Genomic DNA, 24,716 nt, shown 5'->3' with positions numbered 1-24,716 from the left:
TCTTATTTTTATTACTTTTTGAAATGAAGAAGATTGGAACAAGTTAATCTTATTATTATGTTAACACATAAGGTTTGTATCAACTATGAATGATTCTGGAAGATTACATTGTGGATTAATAACTATAATTTTGTCAATTCATTATTGTTCTATATTCGTAATAAAATTATATTTGTCTCATATTATTATGTTGTTGAAATAGTCATTTTTATTAATTTGTAAAACTATTCGAAAATAAGTGATTAAATGTACTGTTAAATAATATTTGTTGCACATCAATTAAAATTTTAAATTAGATGAATATTATTTTATTATAAAGAAGTAAGAAGTATATTGCAATGAACTATATTCAAATTCAAATGTTTTTTACTTCAAAAATTTAGCATAAATATATATAAAAGATTCAATTAGATTGAAAAAGATTTTATTAAAAATATCTTTCATTAATGTAAAAAATTATTTAATGATAAATTATAATCATAAAAAATAATTATTAATAATATTCAAATTAATCAAATTATTTAATCAAATCATAAGTATAGTGATTTTAATCTTATTTTTCAATGGACAAGATTAAATTTGCTAAATCAAATTTTGATTATTATTTTTAATAAAGTATAAGTATTAAAACTCATACTAATTGTAAGATTTGATCATTTCAATTGCAATAATCTAATAATTATGAGAAATTCAATACTTTTGATATTATGAAATTAACCTTTAACATTAAAATTAAATTTTATAATTAATTAATATCATTTAATTATTTAATATTTAATAATATAATTAAACAAATAATGCTCTTAAGACTCAAAATATATGATAAATTTAAATCCTAAAAAAATTGATTTACATCACTGTCAACTCACTGTCAACCCGCCAAATATGCTATAGATAGATGATTATTGAAGTCACTACAATAAAAATAAATTTATTCTAATGAAAATAAAATAGTATTATATAATCATATATACATTTTAATAAAAGTTGATGTTAATTTCTTTTAATAAAATAACAATCTTTTATAAGTAGTTCTAGTATTAAAGAAATGGAAATAAAAAATTACTTTGCAACAGTGTTCCAAAGTTTTAAAGTATAAATTTAAAAAGAAGACTAATTTTAAGTTTTGTGTAATGTCTGTATTGGTAAAAGATTAAATGGTAATTTGATGAAATTCAACGTTAAATATAAACTAAATTTCAGAAGTTTTAAGAATATTTTAAAGAATATATAATTTAAAAATTCAATCTACTTTTATAATAATGAGAAATTCTGGTTTCTATCTTTAAAATAATTTTAGTAACTTCTAGATTCGTGATTAAATTATAAATGAATGCACAAGAAGCAGCACAAGAATAGAATATAAAGATAAGTTTATTTTTTAATTTATATGCACATATAATAATACTAGTTTTTTTTTTGTTTCTCATTCAGAAAGAAATTCAAGATCATTACATACAAATATCCATTCAAAAACCAACAAAAAAATATTTTAAATGGATTGAATTTCAAAAAAAAAAAAAAAAAGAAGAAAATGAATACGAAATAAAAATAAGAATTTTATTAAAAAATAAAACAAAAAATCATTCAAAAGTATAAACAAATATTTCTTTTTTCGTTCCAGTCGCTTCTTCTAAAAATAAGAGAGCTTCTATGGACGTTGAACAATCGCGAGCTCTACATGCTGGAGAAACTGCTTTGCTCGAACGAGGAGCCGTCAGGCCCTATCACGCAATCATCGAAATCGTCCACGTGCCAGGATATCCCCGATCTGGAGGAATTTGTTCACAATTTTTATACCGGTTACCCGAACTGCAAAGACTTCATCGTAGATTTTTACACTGTGACGAAGAATACAGGGAACAACATGGATGAGGTGGCGGACGATGTGGTTCAAATATTAGAAAAGGAGAATCGGTTGGTGGAGAGGAATAGCGATCAGGAGGAGGAGAGCCGCGAAATGATCGTGGAAACTGGGCCTAATCGGTTAAACATATCCGTGAACGGGTACGAGGAGACTGTAAGGTGTAATAGTAGCGCGAGGACATCCAGTGAACGTGATAGTGTTGGTGACGAAGTGCAGTATCATGTTAAAAAACCTTCTAGTTCATCGAACACGAATAGTCGGTTATCTTGCGATGATAATCCTTGCACGAGAAGAATAGAATGTAACGCGGCTCCTGTTTCCATAGTGAATTCCGTCACGGAACAAGTCGTTCCGGAGAGCAGTATTTCGAATGTAAACGAGAATAGATGCGGCGAACAATTGCACAAACAGCAAGAAGAATTCATCACCTCGGACATCACCGAGATATTAGGTAGCTCGGATAACATCGAAATTCCTCAAACTCAGTATCTACTGAATCAGGTTTCACACGAGAACAACGTAACTGGTGAGACGGTCCACATACAAAACTCTTTGCCCGATTTGGATTCGAAAAAGCTCATCTCTGAGGCGAATAAAACGTTGTCGAATCTATTGTTAGATGGAGAATGTCAGAACGAAATTTCTGAGCAGACTGATTCGGGAATTTGCACAGTGATCTCGTCGGAGAATACCAGTTTATACGATAAAAGTCCTGAAGAGAAGAAGACATTCGCCAATGAGATTCAACAGGACGAACAGGGCTTGGGCGACGAAGATACGCAAGAGAACACTAGCTATTCTTGTTCTAATTTGAATTCACCGAAAAGAAAGAGTTCGATATCGGAAAACTCTTGCGTTTGTAGTTTAAGGAGCGTGAAAACGGTTGCATCATTGGACCATTCGATCGAGGTGCATAATCTGCACGCGGCCAACACGGAGGTCGCGAAGAACATTCCACGAATATCGTCGAATTTTGATGGTACAAATGAGGAATTCGTTGGAGTCGCGTACGGGAATGGGCATATTTCTGTTTGTGACTCAAACCAATCCAGTTTTCAGATCAACTATTCCGAGAATTGGGAGAACTTGAATTTAAGTATCGATGCGTCTACTTCGAGAAAAGAATTCTGGAGTGATTTGAAATGCGAGAACTGCCCCTCTACGTCGCAGAACATCGAAAAAATTGGTACAAAGATCGAGCAATACGCTCAGGATAAGATCACGACGTCGAGAAAGATGAAGGACGAGAAACAAAAACGACGGCATCAACGCAAGCACGAAAGAAATGGACAAAAACTTCATCAAGGAATACAAGAGAGTAGGATACAAAATTTCCAAAATTTACGATCATCGGCAAGCACGGAACGTTCCAGATCAAACTCGACAGATCGTTGCTTAAATCCTAGATTGATCAGTTATGGGGCTAGCCTGCATCCCAGTCAGAACACTAGAAAAATGCCTAACTTTGGAAGCCATAGCCCTCACGCCAGTCCAAGATTACAACACTTTGAAACTCGTAGCACACCTGGATCCGGACAGAGGAAATGTAGTATAATCTCTAGACCTCAGCGAAATTTATCGCCGCAAAATAGAAAACTTTTAGATTATAGACGATCCAGGTCAGAACAAATTATTAGAATGAAAAGAAGAGACTATGATAAAAGGGATAAATATGAAAGAACTAATCCTAGATTGGAACAGACTAAGAGGAAATTGGGAAACAGAAGTCCTAATGAATTAATGAATGATGGTTTGGGACCAAGAACGGATAAAAGCGGTTTGTCGAACGAGCCGAGCTCACCTATCCTGACGCAACCTGTATCATATGTGCAAAAAGACAATAACACGCAAAGAGCTACACGAACCGTGAGACTGATGAACGCATCTACGGTTCAAGGAACACAGTCGATCAATTCGGATCATATGTTGGCTCATAAACCAGATGTTGGATCTAGTTCGAGCTGTTCGAGTTGTTGTGATTCAAGCTCGGAGACTAGTGAATTTCAAAGTGATTGCCAGGATGACGAGGAAATAGCATTGGCAATGCAAGCTGCTGAGATTGCAAATAATTATAAGATTCGAGCAAAATTTCGGTAAATTTCTTAATCCTTTGTGTATTCTTTATTATATGGTAATCTTTGGAAATTTTTGAATATTGGATTTTTTAAAATTATTAATTAAAAATTATTGTTTAGAATCGGAAGAAAATTATGCGTCATTTGTACTTACATTTATTTTAAAGTTGATATAATTATCATTAATAATTGTTATAGTTTTAGAAAATTATTAAATATTTTATTTTGTTTATACAAAACTTACATTAGTTTTCTTAAATTTATTATATATATATATATATATATTTCCTCTTATATTCTACATTATTTGATTAATAATTTTTCTTCTTCTCTTCAGATCGTCTGAGGATCTTGTCCACCGTTTATTTGTTTGTATAGCTGGTGTGGCAGACCAGTTACAGACGAATTTTGCATCAGATCTACGTAATATTTTAAAATGTGTGTTCCTTATGAATAGTAGTCAAACTGTGGAAGATGGTGAAATGAAGGATGAAAGTTCAGTATCTGAAAATCCTGTAAGTCCGATAAACGATACAGCTACCAATCATGATCGACAAGATTTGTTACAAGAATATGAGGATGATTTGGAAGAAACTACTACAACTGACCATAACACAAGTATGAACTGCTTCCTTTTACATAAATTCAATTTTTTACAAATTATATATAAAATATTCATTTGCTCAAGATTCCCTTTATAGATACTTAGGAATCGCTTAAAAGAAAATCCTTATTAAAACAAAATCCTTTTGAATCTAATCATATAAATAATGTCACATCGAAATGTGAACATTTAAATTTCTTTAAATGCTTGGATTGAAAGAAAACTAAGCTTTTTATTATTATTCAATTTCTGCCACTTAATTTATGTCTAAAAGACATCATTCAATTATAAAAATTCAATTATGCGACATCAAAATCTGATATTTTTTCAAATACAATTTTAATTTTTTTTTTGTAGCATCCTCCATAACGGAACGTGGCGAGGAATGTGTAGAAAGAGCACCAGCTTGGATCCCGGACAATGATGCGCCCCGTTGCATGGCATGTCAAGCTGGATTCACGGTGGTAAGACGCAGACATCATTGCAGAAATTGCGGCAAGGTGTTCTGCGGCCGTTGCAGCAGTAATAACGTTCCCCTCCCTCGTTATGGGCATACGAAGCCTGTCAGGGTATGCAACAGGTGTTTTCTCTATCAAGTGACGCCGTTTACGGTGTCTTCAGTGACATCAGCAAGCTGAACTTTATCTGAATAAGGTGTGTGACGAGAGAGTTTCTAAGGAATGAATTGTTTATATTGGTATTTAAACAAAGGCCTGTCGCGCGTCCGTGAATCGTTGAATTCGTTCTTTTTCATTCTAATCATAAATGACTTTTTTTAGATTTTGTTTCTTATTTTCTCTTTTATTTCTGAAGAATGAAAAATTAGGCCCGACATAAATTGTATAATATAAGTATATTTATGACATAATACATACTATATATATATATATATATATATCTTTGTACGTAAGTACAAAAGCATAAAGTATATTAATAAATATTTTGATCGTGTTCTTTCGATTTTCATTAAGTTTAAGATAGTATGAAATATTTTATAACATAAGTTTTTGTATTTTCGGAAATTAAATAAATTTGATAATGTTCCTTTATTTTTAATTATAAAATATAATATAATATAATATAATATAATATATGATTATTATATTTATATTTATATTTATATTATATATAGATTTTTTTTTTCCTCTTTTTTTTTTAATGTAAATTGCTATAAATTTATTTTTCATATTTTTTTCTAATATTTTTTTTAAATTTTCTAATGCTTTTTCTATATCATTAATTAATATGATCTTCTTGTAATGACAATTGTATTTTCAAATGACAAGCAGTTTAATTTTAAATTGATCTCTTTCAAATGACAAATTATTTATCATTCCTCTTAAAAATTAATTGAAAATTGATTGAATAAAATTGATGAAAATTGAAAGAATATTGATACTATTTGATTGTCTGATTTGTATAAGCATTTAAAATCATAAGATTATAAATTATATGTCGATGCCAATCTTAATATTTTTACACGTCATAATAGAATGTTTTAAGGAATTAATTTCCAGAAACAGTTGTATCACATTCAATTTTTACGTGCTTAGATGAAAATATTGAGAAACAAACAAAAAAAATAAAAAAGAAAAAAAATTAAAAAAAAAGATAAACATTTGTTGTTTTTCACTTAAAACACGTGTAATTATATTATACAGAATATTTTTTGTATATTGTCCTTATTTATTTCTTTCCTTTATTTTTCATTTCTTTCCATTTATGTTCCATTTGAATTTTGATATTTTTTCCTTTTGAAATATTCATTTATATAGATATATACAATTTAATTTTTTTTGTTTTTGTATTTTACTCGTATAAGTATTATTCATTTTCTTTTATATTATTATTTATAATATGTAAAATGTTAGATATAACTTCAAATATTTATTTTTTACACATTTAATTGTAAGTAATACAGTATTTATTAAGTAATACAGTGTATTTTAAAATATTGACTTCATAGTAAATATCTCATGTATAATATTATTAATGTATAACAACAATTCATAAATGTTATACAATAATTGTTTTTAATAATTTTCTAAACAATATACAGTATGATTTAAATATGAAATTAAAATATTTTTATTTATTATTATTTTTGTATTTTAAATTTTTTTGCGAAGTTATGTCTACATTTTACAACATATCTTAATGCAATAATTATAATTAATATTTTCGGTTGGATTGAATCAAATCATTTTGAAAAATAGAAAATTATTATTTGAGTCATTTTTAAACTATATTGGATATAGCGAGTTTTGGAACAAGTGGGAATAAAGTTTTATAGTGTAAAAATTTATTGAAACTTTGAAATAAAGATATTTTGAGAGTTGGGATGTACATTTTATTTAAAATCTATAAATAATAGAAAAATATTTGTTATAAAATAATTTGTTAATTTAATAAAAAATATCCAATATAATAAATATATTATTTAATCTTTGTAAAAAATTAAACGAATATATAAAAAAAAAGTTCTTATGAAATTTATTATTAGAACTGATAATTTATTTTAACTTAATAATTTTTATACATAATTCAATTTATAAATTATTTATTGTATGAAAAAATATTTTATTAAATAATTTAGTAATACAAAAGGGAACACAATTTATTAATTTTTTTGCAGAATGAATGTGAAAAGGAAATTTGAAAATCTGTTTTTTTACTTAAAATTTATATTTTTAATACAATGACTTTAATAAATTTCTTATTATTTAGTGTAAATAATTGTTATTATAAAAAATATTTTATCTTCAATTTTATAAAAATAAATAATAAATTTATCATATGAAAAATTAATAGCATGTGAAGCAATTTTTCTATTCATATTTTTTTTTTCATAGTACAATTAATTTTATTACATGATTAGTTAAAATATTATCTAAATTATTAAATGAAATTATGAATAAAAATTAAAATTTAGTATAATAAAAAGTAATATAATGTATTAAAAAATATATGATTTTGATTAAAAAAAAATTGATCTTCATATATCTTTTAAATTTCTATTTTAAAAAAAATATTAAAAATTAATAACGTTAAATTAGTTGCCCTTTTACACTAGAATTTTTGTATAAATTTGAAATATTTTCTCATACAAGGAATAATTTATCAGTTATTTAAAGTGACCATGTTGCATGCCTTTCTTTATACATATATAAGATCATTTAAGTCTTGCTTGGACCAAAAAAATGTCGCAGTCTATATAGTTATAAAAACTAAAAAAATATTTTGATATTATATATATATATTATAAAATAGAAATGTTTGTATATATATATATATATAGGTCTGTTTTATATAAATATAATAAAATATTTTTTAAGAAAAAAATGTGAAAAAAAGTATTTTTGTACTAGTTATTTAATATAAAGAGATATATTACACAGTAGTAGTTTTTCTATAGATTAGCATATAAGATAACATGAAAATCAATTTCAATTTAATAGATATATAATTTTTATTGCATTAATTAATATAGCATGTTACTTTCTATAAAAAAATATTTATATCGAAAAATTTTTATTTTGGAGATATTTTAATTTAAAATTTTTAAGATATGAAAAACAAAGTGCATGTATTATTTGTTTTTCTTACAATAAGTTTTATAAATTTCAAATTATATGTCTTAAATTAATGATTTTATAATACAAATAGTTCAATATTTTTTTGTAAGAAATAACAAACTGTATGGATTGCATTAAAAATTATATATTTCCATTTAAAGAAATGAATATCATTTCATATGATCCATAATCTATAAAAAATCTATAAAAAAACTATGAATGTATATTATATCAAATAACTTTTAAAAATATTTTCTTTAGTTTTTTTCATATTATTTCACTGTTTTTATTATTTAGATATTATTTATTATTATTTACATAAAACAGACATGTATATATGTATACATATATATGTATATATGTATTTAATTTTGGAATATATGTTTTTAGGAAACACAAGATTCTTAAATAATTAAAGGCGTTAAGGACTCTATGGAAATCAATGAAAAATGGGAATAATAATCATAGACTGAAGATAAAAAAACAACTAAAATCGTTTAACTGTGCATTATATCAAACATTTTCCCAGCGATAATGATGAAATAACAATTTCTAAATGTTAATATCAAATAAACGATTGGATTAGCGATAAGCGGGCCGTGATTATTTTAAAATTATTATGATATTCTACCAATGAAGCTCTTTCGTTTGGAGAAGAGATACGTTTGTATCGATATTTATGGTGGAAGAAATTATAGCGATAAATGTCGATGTGAAGAATTTTGCAGAAATTCTGAAAAATTTGCAAATCATAAAATCTTACTTAAGTCCATATATAGATGTATATTATGAACTTTTTGAATTCTCACGAGATATAAAAGTACTTAGAATATTAGTATATTATATTTGTATCATTACTTGTTGATCAAATGTATAACAACCGCATTTACATTTCTTCCACTATGAATATACGTGTTTTCCGAAGAAAGGAAAAAAGAAATTATTGCTCTACTTCTTCTTTCTTTAAAAAGACATTGAGTATAAATTTACTCGAGTCTAATGACTGTTGGTGTAAATAGCGTAAACTTGCAAGCGAGCGTGCAAAAATAATGAACCATATAACGATTGTGAAAAAAAGCGTTTCTGTTTTTTACCGGCATTTGAAGCACACACGCTGGCGAATCGTGATATAATATAAATCGTTTAACAATGGATTAATACGGAAGCTTTAAAGGGCGATATTTAATAGCATCACACTGGATGGCCTATGATTCGATGATTTTTCGAAGCATATAATACATATGCAGCGGCATTACTAGATTCTGTGCCAAATTTATGCGACAATAAGTTTTCTTCTGATTCAACGTGATCCTCTCGTGCAAGTACAAGTTTTAGAAAATCGACACAGACTATTGGAAAAAATGGAATCGTAATTGAATAAATTATTCTTACGATATCACGAAAAGGAATTTATCAGTAATTTATTTGTTACAAATACGAGAATTAATGGTTCAGAGACTGTTTCGATTAAAGACAACCGCCGCTTTTCGATTGAGGACCGTTTTTGAATGTGATTTCGATTTAAAAGACTGTTTTCGATTGTAGGCCGTTCCAGATATCGTGTAATAAATTTATGATTCGCCGTAGTTGCTGCTGAGTCGAGCGATTGTGCTTTTCCTAATTGCGGAAGGGTTGGGCAATATTTTTGGTTGATTACTAAGAAATTGATTTTGAATTTATCTATTTCTTCGAATGTTATTATAGAATATGTTTTAATGGAATAGTTGATCAAATAATTTTATGATAGGCTATTAAAAATGAAAAAATTACAAAAATAGAAGTGTTTGCTTTTTTGATTTTGAAATTTATTTTGTGTTCATGTTTTAGGATATTTGATATTATAATTGAACTATCTTTTATTTCGTTTTATAAAAAAAAACGTTAGATAAGCATTTTTTAAGGGTAATGTGAAGAATTTTATGTTCTTGTTGTACTATTTGATATGTACTATTTGACTGATATATTAATTTCTTATGACTGATTTATAAGTAATTAAAATGAATATTCGTAGAAACCGTGCCCAACTCTGTGTCGTATGTCAGTTTTATTGCGTGACTTTATTCGATTTGCGACAACAAAGGTACGAAGACCACGTATTATAATTTACAATTTCTCGCACAATTAATATATTTGAAATTGATTGAATTTAATTATCTAAAAATTTATTTCTTATTATCTTGATTAACGAAAGTATGATGTAACCTTATGTACAAATTCCTCTGTAACATTAATAATTTGGTATATCGATAAACAAGGGTAGTGTCTTTGTATGAGACACTTATATTATAGTACATACATAAAAATTCAACAAAAATGGAGGAAATTAGATATAGAAAAGATTACAAATAATTTGAATATAAAAAATATTTAATGTTTTCGTGCATCTCTTATTACATATCTTTTTAATTAAGAATAACATTTTGTTTATAAGGATAACAATTAATTTTTTAATGTATTTGGATATACTTATAAATATTTTGAAATGAAATTAGACGTTTTATTTTCCATCATCTTTTATATTTAATTTCCTCATTGAAATTTATATTTCAGAGTTATTATTATTATTACTATTACTATTACTATACTATTATTATTACTATTATTATTATTATTTTATTATTGTTACTGTTATTATGAGATTAAACTAATTGGCTGTATTTTCTTTGTAATTTTTTTTAATATCATTTTCTTTTTTTTTAAATTCAAATATTTTAACGTGGGATTTTTATAAAAAAAAAAAAAAGGAAGAAACAAAACGGCTCAGCTTGTTCGATCGTATAGAATTATTTAAGGAGTATTAGGGTGTAATGTAATGCAACGAAAAATAATAATTATTCAGAGTAATCATTGAATTCGAATGAATTATTGTGTCATATGACGATTAAAGCGATTACTGCCATTTTTAATTGTCAAATTAATTAGATTTATGTATAAAAAATAATCTTTCATAAATAGTCACAAATAATAATTGAATATTTAATCCAATAGTTGGATTGAATTGATATTGAATATTTCAAAACTGTTCATTTGAAAACTTAAACTATATATGCAGCTTTAAAAAAATTAGTCAAAAGAGAAAATTTTATATTACATTTATATAGTTCTAGTTTAATCTACATTTCCATAGTTAATTACATTCAATAATAATATATATATATATATTACTTATATTAAAAAAGTAGATTCAAGAAAATTGAGAATTCTTATTATTTTTTGATACGTTAATTTGAAAATATTATAAAATAATACATAATTATACAGGGTATATCTAAATAAAAATATTAGCTTAAAGTTTAGAATATTTTATGAATACTATAAAAGAAAATTTAACTTACTAATAAATTATAATTAAAAAAAAAAAAAATGACATCGTTTGCTTTTTACTAATGTAAAATATTTGATTATATTCAAACAGAAAAATAAATTTCATCTTTTAATTTATATCATTTATTATTGCCAACTTAAATAAAAATTTAATAAAAATTGATTCAACTTGCCGAATGGAAAATTATAATTTTCAAACTATAAAATAAAAAAACTATATCAAATTAGAATACAAAATTAGACATTTGCATATGATTTTTAAACAACGACATCATCTTAAGTGGTAAATTCAGTGATTACTCTGATTTCAATTAGAAACGCGCAATTTATCGATTTCACTTTCTTAATTAATCGATTATATCGATTGTTCAATGTCATTTCCAATCGAACTTTCATCGTTATCTTATAACCTATAATCATAATTATCGAGTGATTGATGTTATATGAAAATTTAGCAGAATCTGCAGTGTTGTTAAATCCTTCATGTATGGAATTATAAAAAAATTTGCATTTTTTGTGAATTTTACACTGTGATTCATTCATATAATGCCTTTATAAATACAAATATGAGGTTTGAAATATAATGAAATACAGGGTTAATATTTTTTTATGCTGTTCTATCATTTTTAACAATGAAATAATTGTTTTCTGTTATTATAGATTAATTATTAATTAATTATTAGTTATTACAGATATATTACTATTTTATTTAAACAGATATACCGATTTCATTATTTTTATCGGCTACAAAATCGATTAAAAATTATTCTTTTCATTTTAATTTTATTTTTTTAAAATAATTTGCTCTTTATTTAGATCAAATATATTCTTACTATAAAATATTTCTTACTATAAAAACAAAATTTTTGGATGAAAGGAATTTTGGAAATGAATTCTTATATGATTATTTATTTATTAATACGTTAAAAATTTATTTAACAGAAAATAAATAATATAATTTTTACATGCTTAATTTACAAAATTAAAGATAAACTTTTTTCATTATTAGAATATAGTCAGCGCATTCGATTTTTTCTTCTACACTAATCTTTAATCCTTCAATGCTCAATAGCTTTTTTAGATTTTCAGCTAGAAGATTTTCAGAAAGAAGTCAATATTAATATGTTGATAATACCCTAATTATTCCATTACTATACTGATCTGATATAATATATATAATATATATTATATACATATACGTGTATTTCATAGAGTTGAATGTTAAAAAACTTAAAAAATTGATTTGAGGAAAAACTAATGATAAGACGATATTTAATTATTTCAACTTGCAAATGTTTCTGCAATAAATCATATTAATGCGTAAATATCACAATAAATATTCTAACAGAGCAGTTAAAAATGACGGATCTTTTTGAAAAAAACAAAGAGTGAAACTAAAAAAAATTAAATATTCATTCATACCAAATATTTACAGATAATCTTAAAGGTATGTTATTAGATATAAATTGGCATAAATATATTAAATAGAAATTATATTAAGTTAGTCATTTTAACTGCTTTGATATTGTTGTGTTAATGATCACAAGAGACTGTTAATACTGACAAGTTAATGGCGAGGAAAAAAATGTGCCTGTTTAAGCGTTGTGACGATGGAAAAATTGAAGAGCACGTAGCGTTATTTTGCGATATTAGATTTCGATATTTCTTTGTGATAATAATATTAAATGAGACATATTCGAAAAGGAGATTTGTATTTCTAAAACGTCCAAGACAACCAACGAGCAAGACAAAATTATTACTAATTTTTAAATAGTAAAGCTTTAAAATATGATAAAATTTAAAATTTATACACATGTCAGAGAAAATATATAAAAAACTGATCGACCAATTTGTTTATCATTTTTCAACAATATTTGAAAGTAGTGCAAATACTTTCAAAGATATTATATATTTTTTAAACAATTCAATGTTATTGATAAATATTGAAATTTTTATTTCTCAACGTTGGTTGTCGTTGAAAGATTTGAAGTTTGTTGAGAAAACGCTTTGAAGTTTCTAAATCTATAAATTAAAAGAAAATGGCGTGTAAATCAAGTATACTTATTTAAGAAGTGTATTGAAATTAAGAAGCATGTTTTAAATATTAAATGCTTAAGGCGAGCAAAATGCTTATAATATTTTATATGTGTAATTAACGCGTTGCTAGATTATCAAGTGCTTTCGATTTTCTATATTCTACGTAAATATCGAGCCGTAAACAATTTGTCAGATTTTTTCCAAATAAAAGTAAGAAAAAGGATTGTAATAAGCAATTAAAATGTTTTTTAGGATGAAATTACATTACGACCATTAAAACGTGATAGTTAAAATTTTAGTGAATATGCTATTTTTTCAATATAAGCGAATTTTCATAATTAATTTTGAACATTATTTTTTTATTAATCAATGATATGACAATTTAAATATATGGAAAAATGGATTGGAAAGAAAGTGCAATTATAGATTTAATTCTTTGTAAAATTCTAAAAAATCTAATTTCTTTTCTTATTCTTATTCTTCTTTATAACGATATAATATTTATAATTATTTACTTAATTTAATTACATAAATAGTTTTTAAAACTTATATAATTATTGTTACAAATTTTATAATCATCATTATGAAAGCTGGACATGAAAAAGCTATATATATATATATAATAAAATTATTATAATTTTTGATACAATTTTTTTATTATCTAAATGATATTTGTTTTATTTTATTTATTAATTTATTAAAAGTAACAAAAAAATAAAATATCGATAAAATTTTATCGATATTCTAGATGATATATTGACAGTATAGACACAATTTATTATAACATATAAAGTCTTTTTTATATTCAGCCTTCAAATTTTTTGTAAATCATTAAATTATTATACCATAATGATTTTTAATAATTGCAATTGGAGAATAATAAAGTTAAATAGCAAAAATTAAAAAATAAAAGATACAGAAAGATTTTACAATTTAGATAAAATTGTAAAATCGTAATAATAATAATAATAATAATAATAATAAAAGTAAAAATGAATAAAAACAATACAAAACATTCTTTATTTTCAAATTTAAAATTAAAATTATAGATCAAATTAAATTAAAATATATAATTATATATAATTCTATGAAATTTTTCACACGAAAGATGAACCATAAATAGATTTACAATTATTCCTCCAGTTGTATTCTTTTTCTTTTCACGCACGAATGTTTATCGTTCAGGAATTCCCCTGTGCCTAAATGTCACAGGCTGGCCTGTGCTTAGACGGATGAACAAACTTAAATGAACAAACGAAAAAACATACTAAAAAGAAGAAGATAAAAAAAAAAGAATAAGAAAGGAACACTAGAAAAAAATAACACCAGAGAGAAAAGATGAAGATGATGAGCAAACGAAAGATATCATGATGATATCTTATAAAATAACGTATCGTTTTGGGATGCCATATTGAGGAAAAAAAATCGCGATAAACGTGATCTGCCAATTAGTTAGAAAATTCCGACTACTGAGAAGAGAAGAGTGTACCTCAGAATTATTTTTATATTATTTGCCCAAGCATATATATATATGTGTGTGTGTATCGTCAACGTGGCTAATGCTCAACTTGAATTCTATCAAGTCGAACAACTTTCTTTATTCAACGTTTTTGCGTAAGTAAACATTGTGGGTTAATAAATATTGATTCAATTGATTTTTGATCATGTAAAAATGAATATAGAAATATATAAATATCATCGAAAAGAAAAAATGAACGAGGGTTCAAGGATTGAACGTGGTCACGTGACGAAGATCAGAATTAGTATGTATGCGAATTACAAATAATAGGAGAGAATGAAGAGTATTCGCAATATTGGATTCCACGAGTGTGTTTCGCTAATATTTAAATATTATATATATATAACTATATATAATATATATATATATATCATGGTTTAGTAAAATGAGATACATCTAAGAAAATGTAAATAAAGTTTGTTATTCAAGGTGTTTAAGAGGTGTTGTTCAATGCCGAATGCATAGGCCTCTTTTTTTCTTTACTGTATTTATTGGATGACTTCAGATATTGTATTGTAAGATAGAATTTAAGACAATTCAGTGGAAGAATTTAGAATTCATTATACATAAATGTTATGTAAAATGTTAATATATATATATATGAACAATGACACTTTTATTAATACAATGATATTTTTGTTCAACATATTTTTTTCTATTTAGCAAATCTTGTACTGGATTCTTGGTGTAATCTTTCGAGTGGTAAGAAACAAGATTGAGGGATCAATCAATGTTAAAAAAAATTGTTAAGAATTTGAACAAATTATGTGAATATTATATCTGATATTATGATTGGCGATGGATACAAATTTTTAAAATATATTAAATTAAGATATTCTTATAATCTTAAAATTATAATGGTTTCAAAAAGCTTGATCTTATAAAGTGTTATTATTATTGAATTAGAGCAATGGATATGATTGCTATAAACAGATATTAAAATGTACATGCTATAAATAAATACATGAATAAACAAATACACAAATACACTATAAATTACATTATATCAACATTCCACTATTTCAGAATATACTTATATTTTTTTTTGTAATACATGAAATAATCAAGAATCAATGCTCATAAAATAATGTTGTAGTATAGTTTAAGTTATAATAAAATATTAAATCTCGATTTTCATTTATGGGGACATATTAAAAAAAAAAAAAATAGACAGAAAAGAAAAAAATGGAGAGAATTGTAGCAGAGTAAAAATCGGGACCAATGAATACATAATATTAATCATGTATTTGAAGAGTTAAAAAATAGAAATACATTCGCAGGGTGTTCATACATATATGTATATTTAGACAATATACATAGGATATACATAGAATATACATATACATATGATAGTGAGATAAACAGTTTTAATTGTGTAACATTAATATAATAAAATAGTTATAATAAAATATCTATTTGTTTTTCTTGGAATTTATTTTTCTTTGAATTTGTTTTAAATTCGAAAATATTACACATGTTTAAGAATAAATAGATAAAAGATATTATTCACCCAATCATTTATGTCATTACTTCTAAATTAATAATTACATAGTTTATTATTTATATTGTTTAACAAATATTTTTTTTATAGAGAATGTCTTTATTGCATCGATTAATAAAATAATTCTACAATTTTATGTAAAAAAACAAAATTCATTTTCTCAAAAAATTCAAATTTTTTATATATTATTGAAAAAGTTAATAATACCAGAATGTGTCATTTATGCAAACCATTTGATTTAATATTACTTAAAAAAAAACAAGATTTAATTAAATAGAGAAGATATATATATCTTTTATATATTTCTGAATCTTTTTATTAATTAAGTACTATAATTAAGTATCTTTACAAAAAAAAATTTAGTACTTCAAAATATTCCAAAAAATAAGAACTATAAGCATATAAATGGTAAGTATATATGCATATTCTAAATCTGCATAATATATGCATTTCTAAATCTAAGAATATTACAAAAAAATGTTAAAGTAGTAAAATAAAAAATGACTGTAACAAAAGATAAATATCTAAGCGATAAATATAGAATTTCAATAGAAAGTTTAATTAGAAGTTCAAAAAGATTTTGCATGATATTTTCTTTTAAATTATACTTCTGATACAAAGTTACAAATTATGTGAATTTTTACTTTTAAAAATTATTGAAAGTTATGCCATCTCTTTTCAAATTATATTTTTTTAATAGAAAATCATAAAATTAGTTAAAAATCGTGAATGGATGCTTAACAATTGCAATTTTTAAAATTTCAGAAGAAATTTCATATGAGATTTTTCTTATTATTATTCATTATTATTATATCATTATTATTATTATATCAAATAGTCTCTTTATTACAATTGATTATTTTACAAACTTTTATTATTTCAAAACATGTCGTTCATTTGATTCGATACGCTTATTTATAATTCCCGCCAAAATGAGTCCAGACTCTGCCACAATGTATTCTTGATAACGATGCGAGTGACATCAAAATGGTAATGGGTTCTAAAGCCCCAAAAATTTGAACTATAAAATAAATGAGCAATAAAAATAATTGTACAATTGTCTATTTTTATATTTAATTTATAAAGTATATGTTATATTACTGATCAAATTGACAAGCAAGTATATAGGATTCTTTCGGAAGGTATCACGTTGAGTATAATGAATAAATTGTGCTCAGTGAGTTTTCATCACTTTTACCATCATAATTATTATTCTCAAATTCATCTGGATAATAAATTCGAATTTTGTGAATTTAAAGATGAAAAAGTAATAAATAAATTAATTAAAAAATCAGAATGAATAAATATTACATAATATATTTACAATAATAATACAATATTCAATAATAAATTAGAATAAATATTAAAGAATAAATATTAAAATAAATATTTAAGAATTATTTATTCTTTGTGTTATTAGAATTTAATTAAAGTATTATAGTTTCAACCTATTATCAGATAAGTTTGTTAAGAAATGATCCCTTTCTTGCGGATTTAAATGACAGAAGGTCATGGCAATCATCGTGAAGTTTGAAGAGGATAAATCTCTGCCAATTATATCAAAACTGGTTTTTCAAATACAATGGTCAAATGGTCAAATTTTTTAATTTCTGTTATTAATTTATGTATTTTATAATTCATTCAACTTAAAGATTCAATGATTGATATATATTTCTTATTAATACCATGAAAAAAGATTTTTATATTATGTTTGTATTATATTTTAAAATTTTTTAAATATATTTTATATAAATAGAATTATAATTTTAACAATTTTTAACAATTTAAAATAATTTATATTATCACAATTTTAAAACTGAATTAATAAAATTAATATTATATAAATAAATGCTTAAAATTTATTTTTTATATTCTTAAAATTTAATTCAAATTTTATATCTTCATATATTTATTTTGTAAATATATATACATTTAAAAAATAAACTAATTATCAAAAAATGTATTAAAAAATTTATGACTTACCATTCATAGATAACACTCTAACAAAGCAGCAAAGCAACAATTTTCCATCTGTCCATAATAATAATAGAATATAATGACATTTGCAAATAAATTTTTTTTATTTAAGGATGGAAAAACATATATATAAATTCGTATACAATTTTAAATTATAGACAAAACTGAACGCGTGTAACTTTGATACATCTAAGCCATATAGTCGATACAGAATAATGATTTGTGACTTTTCCTATTCTGTAACCAGTAGCTCAACAGGCAAAATCGATTGTTGTGGATATATCGATAACAATGATGGTTATATTAATAAATGTCAAATGAATATTTCAAAAGTGAAATGAAATATTCAAATATTACATTTTATATATTAATATTTTATAAATATAATATATTGATATATTATAATATAATATAATACATTAAATAATTAAATAATAATATAATATATTAAAATATTATAATATATTAATATTTTACTAATTTTATAAGTAATTTAATATTTTTAATTCTTAAAATTTATTATTGTGAAGTTTCATGAAAATAAATAATTTTTATCATTAATATGAAAAATAATATTTAAAATATAATGATCAATAGTAACTTTTAGATTTTTTTATTTTTAAATTTTGTACATTTAAGAATTTATTACAATGATATAATAATCAATATATTTTTGTAAACTAAACTTTGTTATTAATATATTATTAATGAAAAACATAACAAAATATTTTTTTATATTATTCAAGATATAATATTATAAGTTTAATGTATAATAAAAAAAATATATTTTTTTAACATTATATTTTTTTGTTCCATTGCTAGGTGATAATATACGAAATAATTTTGACAAAGATATACTCTACAAATTTAAATATTTAAAATTACTTTCTTTCATATAGCTGAAATTAGATCAAGAAATTATATAAGATATAAATAATAAAAATAAATGAATAAAAATATATATAATTAAAATGTTTAATTTTATATAAATTACATATTATTTATATATTATTTCAAAAAATCTTGCCTACTTACATACATATTATTTTCCTAGATATATTTTATTTATTATATTTAAGATATATTTTATTAATTAAATACAAATATTTGTATATAATATTAAAATTAATTTTAAATATTAATGCACATACTCAAGCACTTTTTCCACATGTAATTAATTATCTCAACTATGATTTGTATCATCACATTTTTATGACAGTCCACTTTTGTTACTGTACGACTATCGATTGCGAACGGAAATGCTAATTTAATATTGGAATTACTCTATACCCTGATCGTTGTTAGTTCATCACAGTTCTGTCACCGACACCGATTGCAGACGGACCGTGAATAGCTTCATAACGATGTGGAACTACGTACTGATTTCGACCCTTGTGTTATTTGTATCGTTACTATATCATTGTTATTTTAACAGTCCGGCTAGCATTATAGAGCACCCTAATACGCATTACGATTACATAATCGGTAAGTCGTGGAACTCCTTTTCGTTCGACAATGTCGGTGACTGCGATACCGCATGAGTGTAGTTTTAAATAACAAAAAATTAATATCTATTGTTTAATCCTTTAATCCTTATCCTTGTTGAATCGATAAATGACTGATTTAAATAATTGAACATAATGTAATAAATTAGATTTGATGCAACTTATAAGAAATATTGCATTTATATATTATATTAAAATTTTACTTTTTGCATTTATCTTTAATGTTGAAATTAATTTTCTAAACGTTATATTAATTATTATAGATTTTTTATGTCTTAAATACTAAATAGAAATTTTCCCAGTAAAGATATTAAAATATAGCAAAATAAATAATGAATAATGTTTGAAACATGTTAGAATATAATGTCAAATAATAAGAGAAACATTTAAAAATTAAATTTTTCAATTTTAGTTCCATTTTCATTAAAATATTACATGACTAGTGCTAAACTTTTTACAAATTGAACAATTTATCTTGATAAAATGGATTAATTTGATTAAATATAAGAATAGATACTTTTTCATTCTCATATTCAACAACATACCATATTAACATTTAAATCATTTCACTTGTAAAGTTGGTGCTGGAACAGCAGGATGTGTAATAGCATCACGGCTTTCCGAAATTTCAAATCTGACGATTTTATTGGTCGAAGCGGGAGGACATTTTGGATGGGTGTCATCCATTCCAATTTTGGCGCCAGTTCTGCAAAAGACCGATGTCGATTGGTCCTATTCGACGGAACCCCAAATATATTCTTCAAAAGGATTTTGGAATCATGTAAATAAACATTCTAGAATTATAATAATTTAAATCCTTTATATGACACGTAAGATTTCAATATAATCATCAATATAAAGATACCATCATTTTTGGAAAAATGACGATCTGAAATTTAAAATTTTATCAATCAAAATGGAAAAAATTATAAATTTGATTTAACGAATTCGTTTTTATTATAGATTCAAAAAGTTCCAAGAGGTAAAGGATTAGGCGGTACCGGGCAGATAAATTATTTGGTTCACTCTTTCGGAAAGCCGGAAGATTACAAAGCCTGGCCGAAGGGATGGTCACATGCCGATCTACTTCCGTATTTTAAAAAGGTGTCCGATATCATGAACGTAATGTCCAGCCCGGAGGAAGAATATCTGGCGGAAGCTTTTCTCATGGCGGAAGAATCGTTGAAGTTGAATAATGTGACTCTACAAAAGGGTCTGTACACTGTTAAAAGAGGTTCACGGTGGAGCACATTTCACGCGCATTTACAAAATGCCTGGAATAGAAAGAACTTGCATATTTTGACGAACACGTTGGTTTCGAAAGTGAGATTTTATTTTTTTTATTGTGTATCTTTTTTCTTTTTTTTTTGAAAAACATATTTCACATTTGTCGAAAAATTATACTTAAATAATTTAATTATTGCGACACAAATAATGTCAAATATGGAATATTTAATTTATATGATGTTGCAATATAAGTATTTATAATATTCTGTAAGAATGGATTGTCAAGCATTAATATGCTTTAATAGGAGTTAAAAAATTAGAACTATTCATAATTTTCAAAATTTTACTAGCAAGTTATTACTATATTTCATATATATTAATAATTTATATATTATAATACATAATATTGTATTATTTTTTTATTATACTTTTATGATATGGATATAAATTCAATTCAGGGAACGTCTGGAGTTTATTTAAAATTTTTATGCTTGTAAATAATCAGTCATTACATTAATTAATTACCATTAATCATTAACTACTTGTTAAAGGTATTTAATATCTCTCAAACGAGCTTTAATTGTAAAGAATATCGACTTATATATGTTCTAATAAACTTTTTGTCAATTTTCAGATCCTTTTCAAAGAGAATTCGAACGCAGATGGGATCAAGGTAATTTATAAAAATGGATCAGTGGGAAAGATTTTCACGAGGAAAGAAGTGATTCTTTGTGCAGGTGTTATCAATACTCCTCAATTGCTTTTGCTTTCTGGAATCGGACCAGCCGAACAACTTGACAAATTTCAGGTAATGTATTATATTATATTCAATCTTTTCTTTAAATAAAATTTAAAAATATCAATAATCATAAATTATTGATAATATATAGCAACTATAATCGTTTTTTAATCCCATAAAATATCAGAAAGATGATTTATGCAATATGAGAATAGAAATATTTTTAGATACCTATGGTGAGTAATCTTCTGGAAGTGGGTAAAAATCTTTTCGACCATATTCTGCTTCCGGTTTACGTTAATCTCAAAGCAAACGTGAGCATAACGTTCTTTAAATTACAAACGCTTCCCGAGGTGCTCAATTATTTTACTTTTGGAAAAGGTATGTAGCAAATTATGTTAACAACATTTACATTTTATAATATATCATTTTTTATTTTTCTTTTAATTGCTTTTTAAGGATGGTATGCAACAAACGCCATAATGGCGGTGGGTCGTACCAATGATAGCGGTATCATGCTTCTTGGAATAGGTTCTACTGATGAAAATATATGGAAAAGTATATCTAATCAAAAAACAGAGGTGAGCATGTTGCAATAATAATTCTTAATTTCTTTGTTTTCTCAAATCCATTTTAATAATTAATAATTTCGTTATAAACTTTCTTCTTGTAAAAGAATAATATGATTATAAATAAATACTTATAAATTAAACAATTGAATTATTCAATCGTTAAGGATATCATTAAGATAATATTAAAGAGATAATGTTAAAAAATTTTATCTTTTTTTTAGAACTGCATTTTATATTCTATAGCCTTACAGATTGCTGTATCCATCCTATAACGACAGCTCTTACGAAGGATTCATATTTCTATCCTACTGCTTACAACCAAAAAGTCGTGGAAGCATATCGCTAAGATCTGCCAATATTCGTCATCAACCAAAAATCGATCCTGCTTACCTTCAACACTACGACGATGTATTGTGCACCCATCGAGGTATGTAAATTTCTTTGTATATCGCAAAATCGCGATAAAATTTTTAAATTACGATCACGTTACGAATGCTTCTCGCACTTTACACGACGAAAGGAAATTTTACAGCTGTAAATTTCGCCATCCAAACGCTCGAGACACCGAAATTTCGCGAGTATGGGGCAAAAATTCATCATCCTAACTTGGAGGAATGTCGACACTTGCGACAAGATTATAGAGACCTCGAGTATACGGAATGCGTATTGAGAATCAGTGGTCTCACGAGTTATCATTTATGCGGCTCTTGCAGGATGGGTGCTGACGATCGTTCGGTCGTCGACGAGAAATTACGGTGAAAGAATTTTGACATTCTTTGAAATTTTCAATTCAAATTTTTTATTATAAAATATTATTATTATTATATATTCGATCAAATCTTTCTTTTTCTTAAACGAAAAATTATTAATCTGTGAATTAATTTACGAGTAATATTATATTATACGAATGAAACATAATTTAAGAAACATAATTTTGTTAAAAATAAGTTTAATTTATTATCGATCTTTTCGTTTCAGAGTGAAAGGCGTCAACAGACTTAGAATAATAGATTCTAGTATATTACCAACTCCCATTTCCGGTAATCCGAATTCCGTTTTAATTGCAATGGCGGAGCGAGCAAGCGATTTGATTCTTGGTCGCATATTCAATTAAAAATATATATATGTATATATGTTGTATAATTGAAATAAACAGACAAAAATATAAAAATATTAAGTTAATTACAATTGAATTTACAATAATTTAAACAATTATTTATACTTGATATATAATGTATATTTTCAATATTTTAATGTTCAATTCATGTACGTACTTCAAAAGATATAAATCAAAAGGTAATAAAAATAATCATAAATATATAATATATTTACATATCTATGAATATATGTTAATTGTAATAATTCAGAGTAGTTATTTATATTCGTTCAGAATTGAATATTTTTGAAGGGTAGATTATACAAAATACAAAAATTGCTTATATAAATTCGCACTTTTAAACTTTTCTGTTTATCTTGATCTCTAGAATCGATCCTCCAAAACGAATATTTTAACACGAATATTTTAAAATATTTTATTTATATAATTATATATATAAATATTTATATAAAAAAAAATTATATTAATAAAATTTAATTTTGATTATTTTGTATGAATAATATAAAAATTTAAAAATTTGAAGTTTAAGATTATTGATAAATTTTAAAATTTATATATTATATATTTAGGTTAAAAGTTAATTTTAGTTATTTTAGTTGAATATTTTAAAATTTTAAGATTATTATAAATTAAAAAATAAAATTAGTTTTGATTAGTTATATTGATAATATAAATATTTTAGATTATAAAATGTAAATTTTAAGTTATAAAAAAATTAATTTAAATTTTGTAAATTTTGTAAATATTTTAGAGATTTAAAATTTAAGATATTAAAAGTTTGTGTAGATTATTAGTTGTAATAAAATTTAATTTTTATTATTTTACAAAAAAGGATAAAAGGGGAGCAAAAAGACGCATGATTAGATTTTTTGTAATTTATAATTAATGGTAAAGTTTTCTTGTTTTACAGTAATCGAACAGTTATTAATAGTCTAATTAAATTTCGATTAATTTTTATACAAACAAAAAAGAGGGTGAGTTACACTCAACTCGGCGTAGCACGAACCCCTGCCACCCTGTTCGCGCTCGGAGAAAAAAGAAAAAAAAAAATCATATCTTAACGCCATTACTTCGCGT

At 24.4% G+C, this 24,716-nt stretch overlaps 2 protein-coding genes across 4 annotated transcripts in view; both read left to right on the top strand.

Moving 5' to 3' along the window:
- LOC122715464 (lateral signaling target protein 2 homolog) overlaps positions 1-10,520 on the top strand; it is a 50,191-nt gene extending 39,671 nt beyond the window's left edge. The window contains exons 4-7 of one of the 3 annotated variants that reach the window (XM_043937683.1): positions 1,625-3,960; positions 4,280-4,560; positions 4,904-5,200; positions 8,512-10,520. In XM_043937683.1, coding sequence (XP_043793618.1) covers positions 1,625-3,960; positions 4,280-4,560; positions 4,904-5,184 — 2,898 coding nt within the window. In that variant the 3' untranslated portion in view covers positions 5,185-5,200; positions 8,512-10,520. Of the gene's footprint in view, positions 1-1,624; positions 3,961-4,279; positions 4,561-4,903; positions 5,379-8,511 lie in introns of those variants that run through there. The other 2 variants (XM_043937684.1, XM_043937682.1) reach the window with 2 other exon arrangements.
- Positions 10,521-19,815: 9,295 nt separating this feature from the next.
- LOC122715453 (neither inactivation nor afterpotential protein G-like) lies at positions 19,816-23,661 on the top strand. Its single transcript, XM_043937666.1, has 9 exons — positions 19,816-19,964; positions 20,563-20,765; positions 20,948-21,307; positions 21,846-22,019; positions 22,178-22,331; positions 22,410-22,531; positions 22,766-22,949; positions 23,055-23,277; positions 23,501-23,661. The coding sequence occupies exons 1-9, from the start codon at positions 19,844-19,846 to the stop codon at positions 23,634-23,636; spliced, it is 1,677 nt and encodes a 558-aa protein (XP_043793601.1). The 5' UTR covers positions 19,816-19,843; the 3' UTR covers positions 23,637-23,661.
- Positions 23,662-24,716: the final 1,055 nt, after the last annotated feature.

Source organism: Apis laboriosa, unplaced genomic scaffold (assembly GCF_014066325.1).
Source record: "Apis laboriosa isolate Shangri-la unplaced genomic scaffold, ASM1406632v1 scaffold35_cov144, whole genome shotgun sequence".
In the NCBI taxonomy this organism is placed as follows: Eukaryota; Metazoa; Arthropoda; class Insecta; order Hymenoptera; family Apidae; genus Apis; species Apis laboriosa.
Note: the sequence above shows the minus strand (reverse complement) of the source record. Positions and strands in the feature narration are given on the sequence as shown.

What these genes read in the sequence shown, in the direction of transcription:
- LOC122715453 (XM_043937666.1), top strand. Translation starts at nt 19,844, where the DNA reads ATGTGGAACTACGTACTGATTTCGACCCTTGTGTTATTTGTATCGTTA. An exon ending in GCATTACGATTACATAATCG is followed by an intron (nt 19,965 to 20,562) that starts GTAAGTCGTGGA and finishes TCACTTGTAAAG; the next exon opens with TTGGTGCTGGAACAGCAGGA. An exon ending in CGAACACGTTGGTTTCGAAA is followed by an intron (nt 21,308 to 21,845) that starts GTGAGATTTTAT and finishes GTCAATTTTCAG; the next exon opens with ATCCTTTTCAAAGAGAATTC.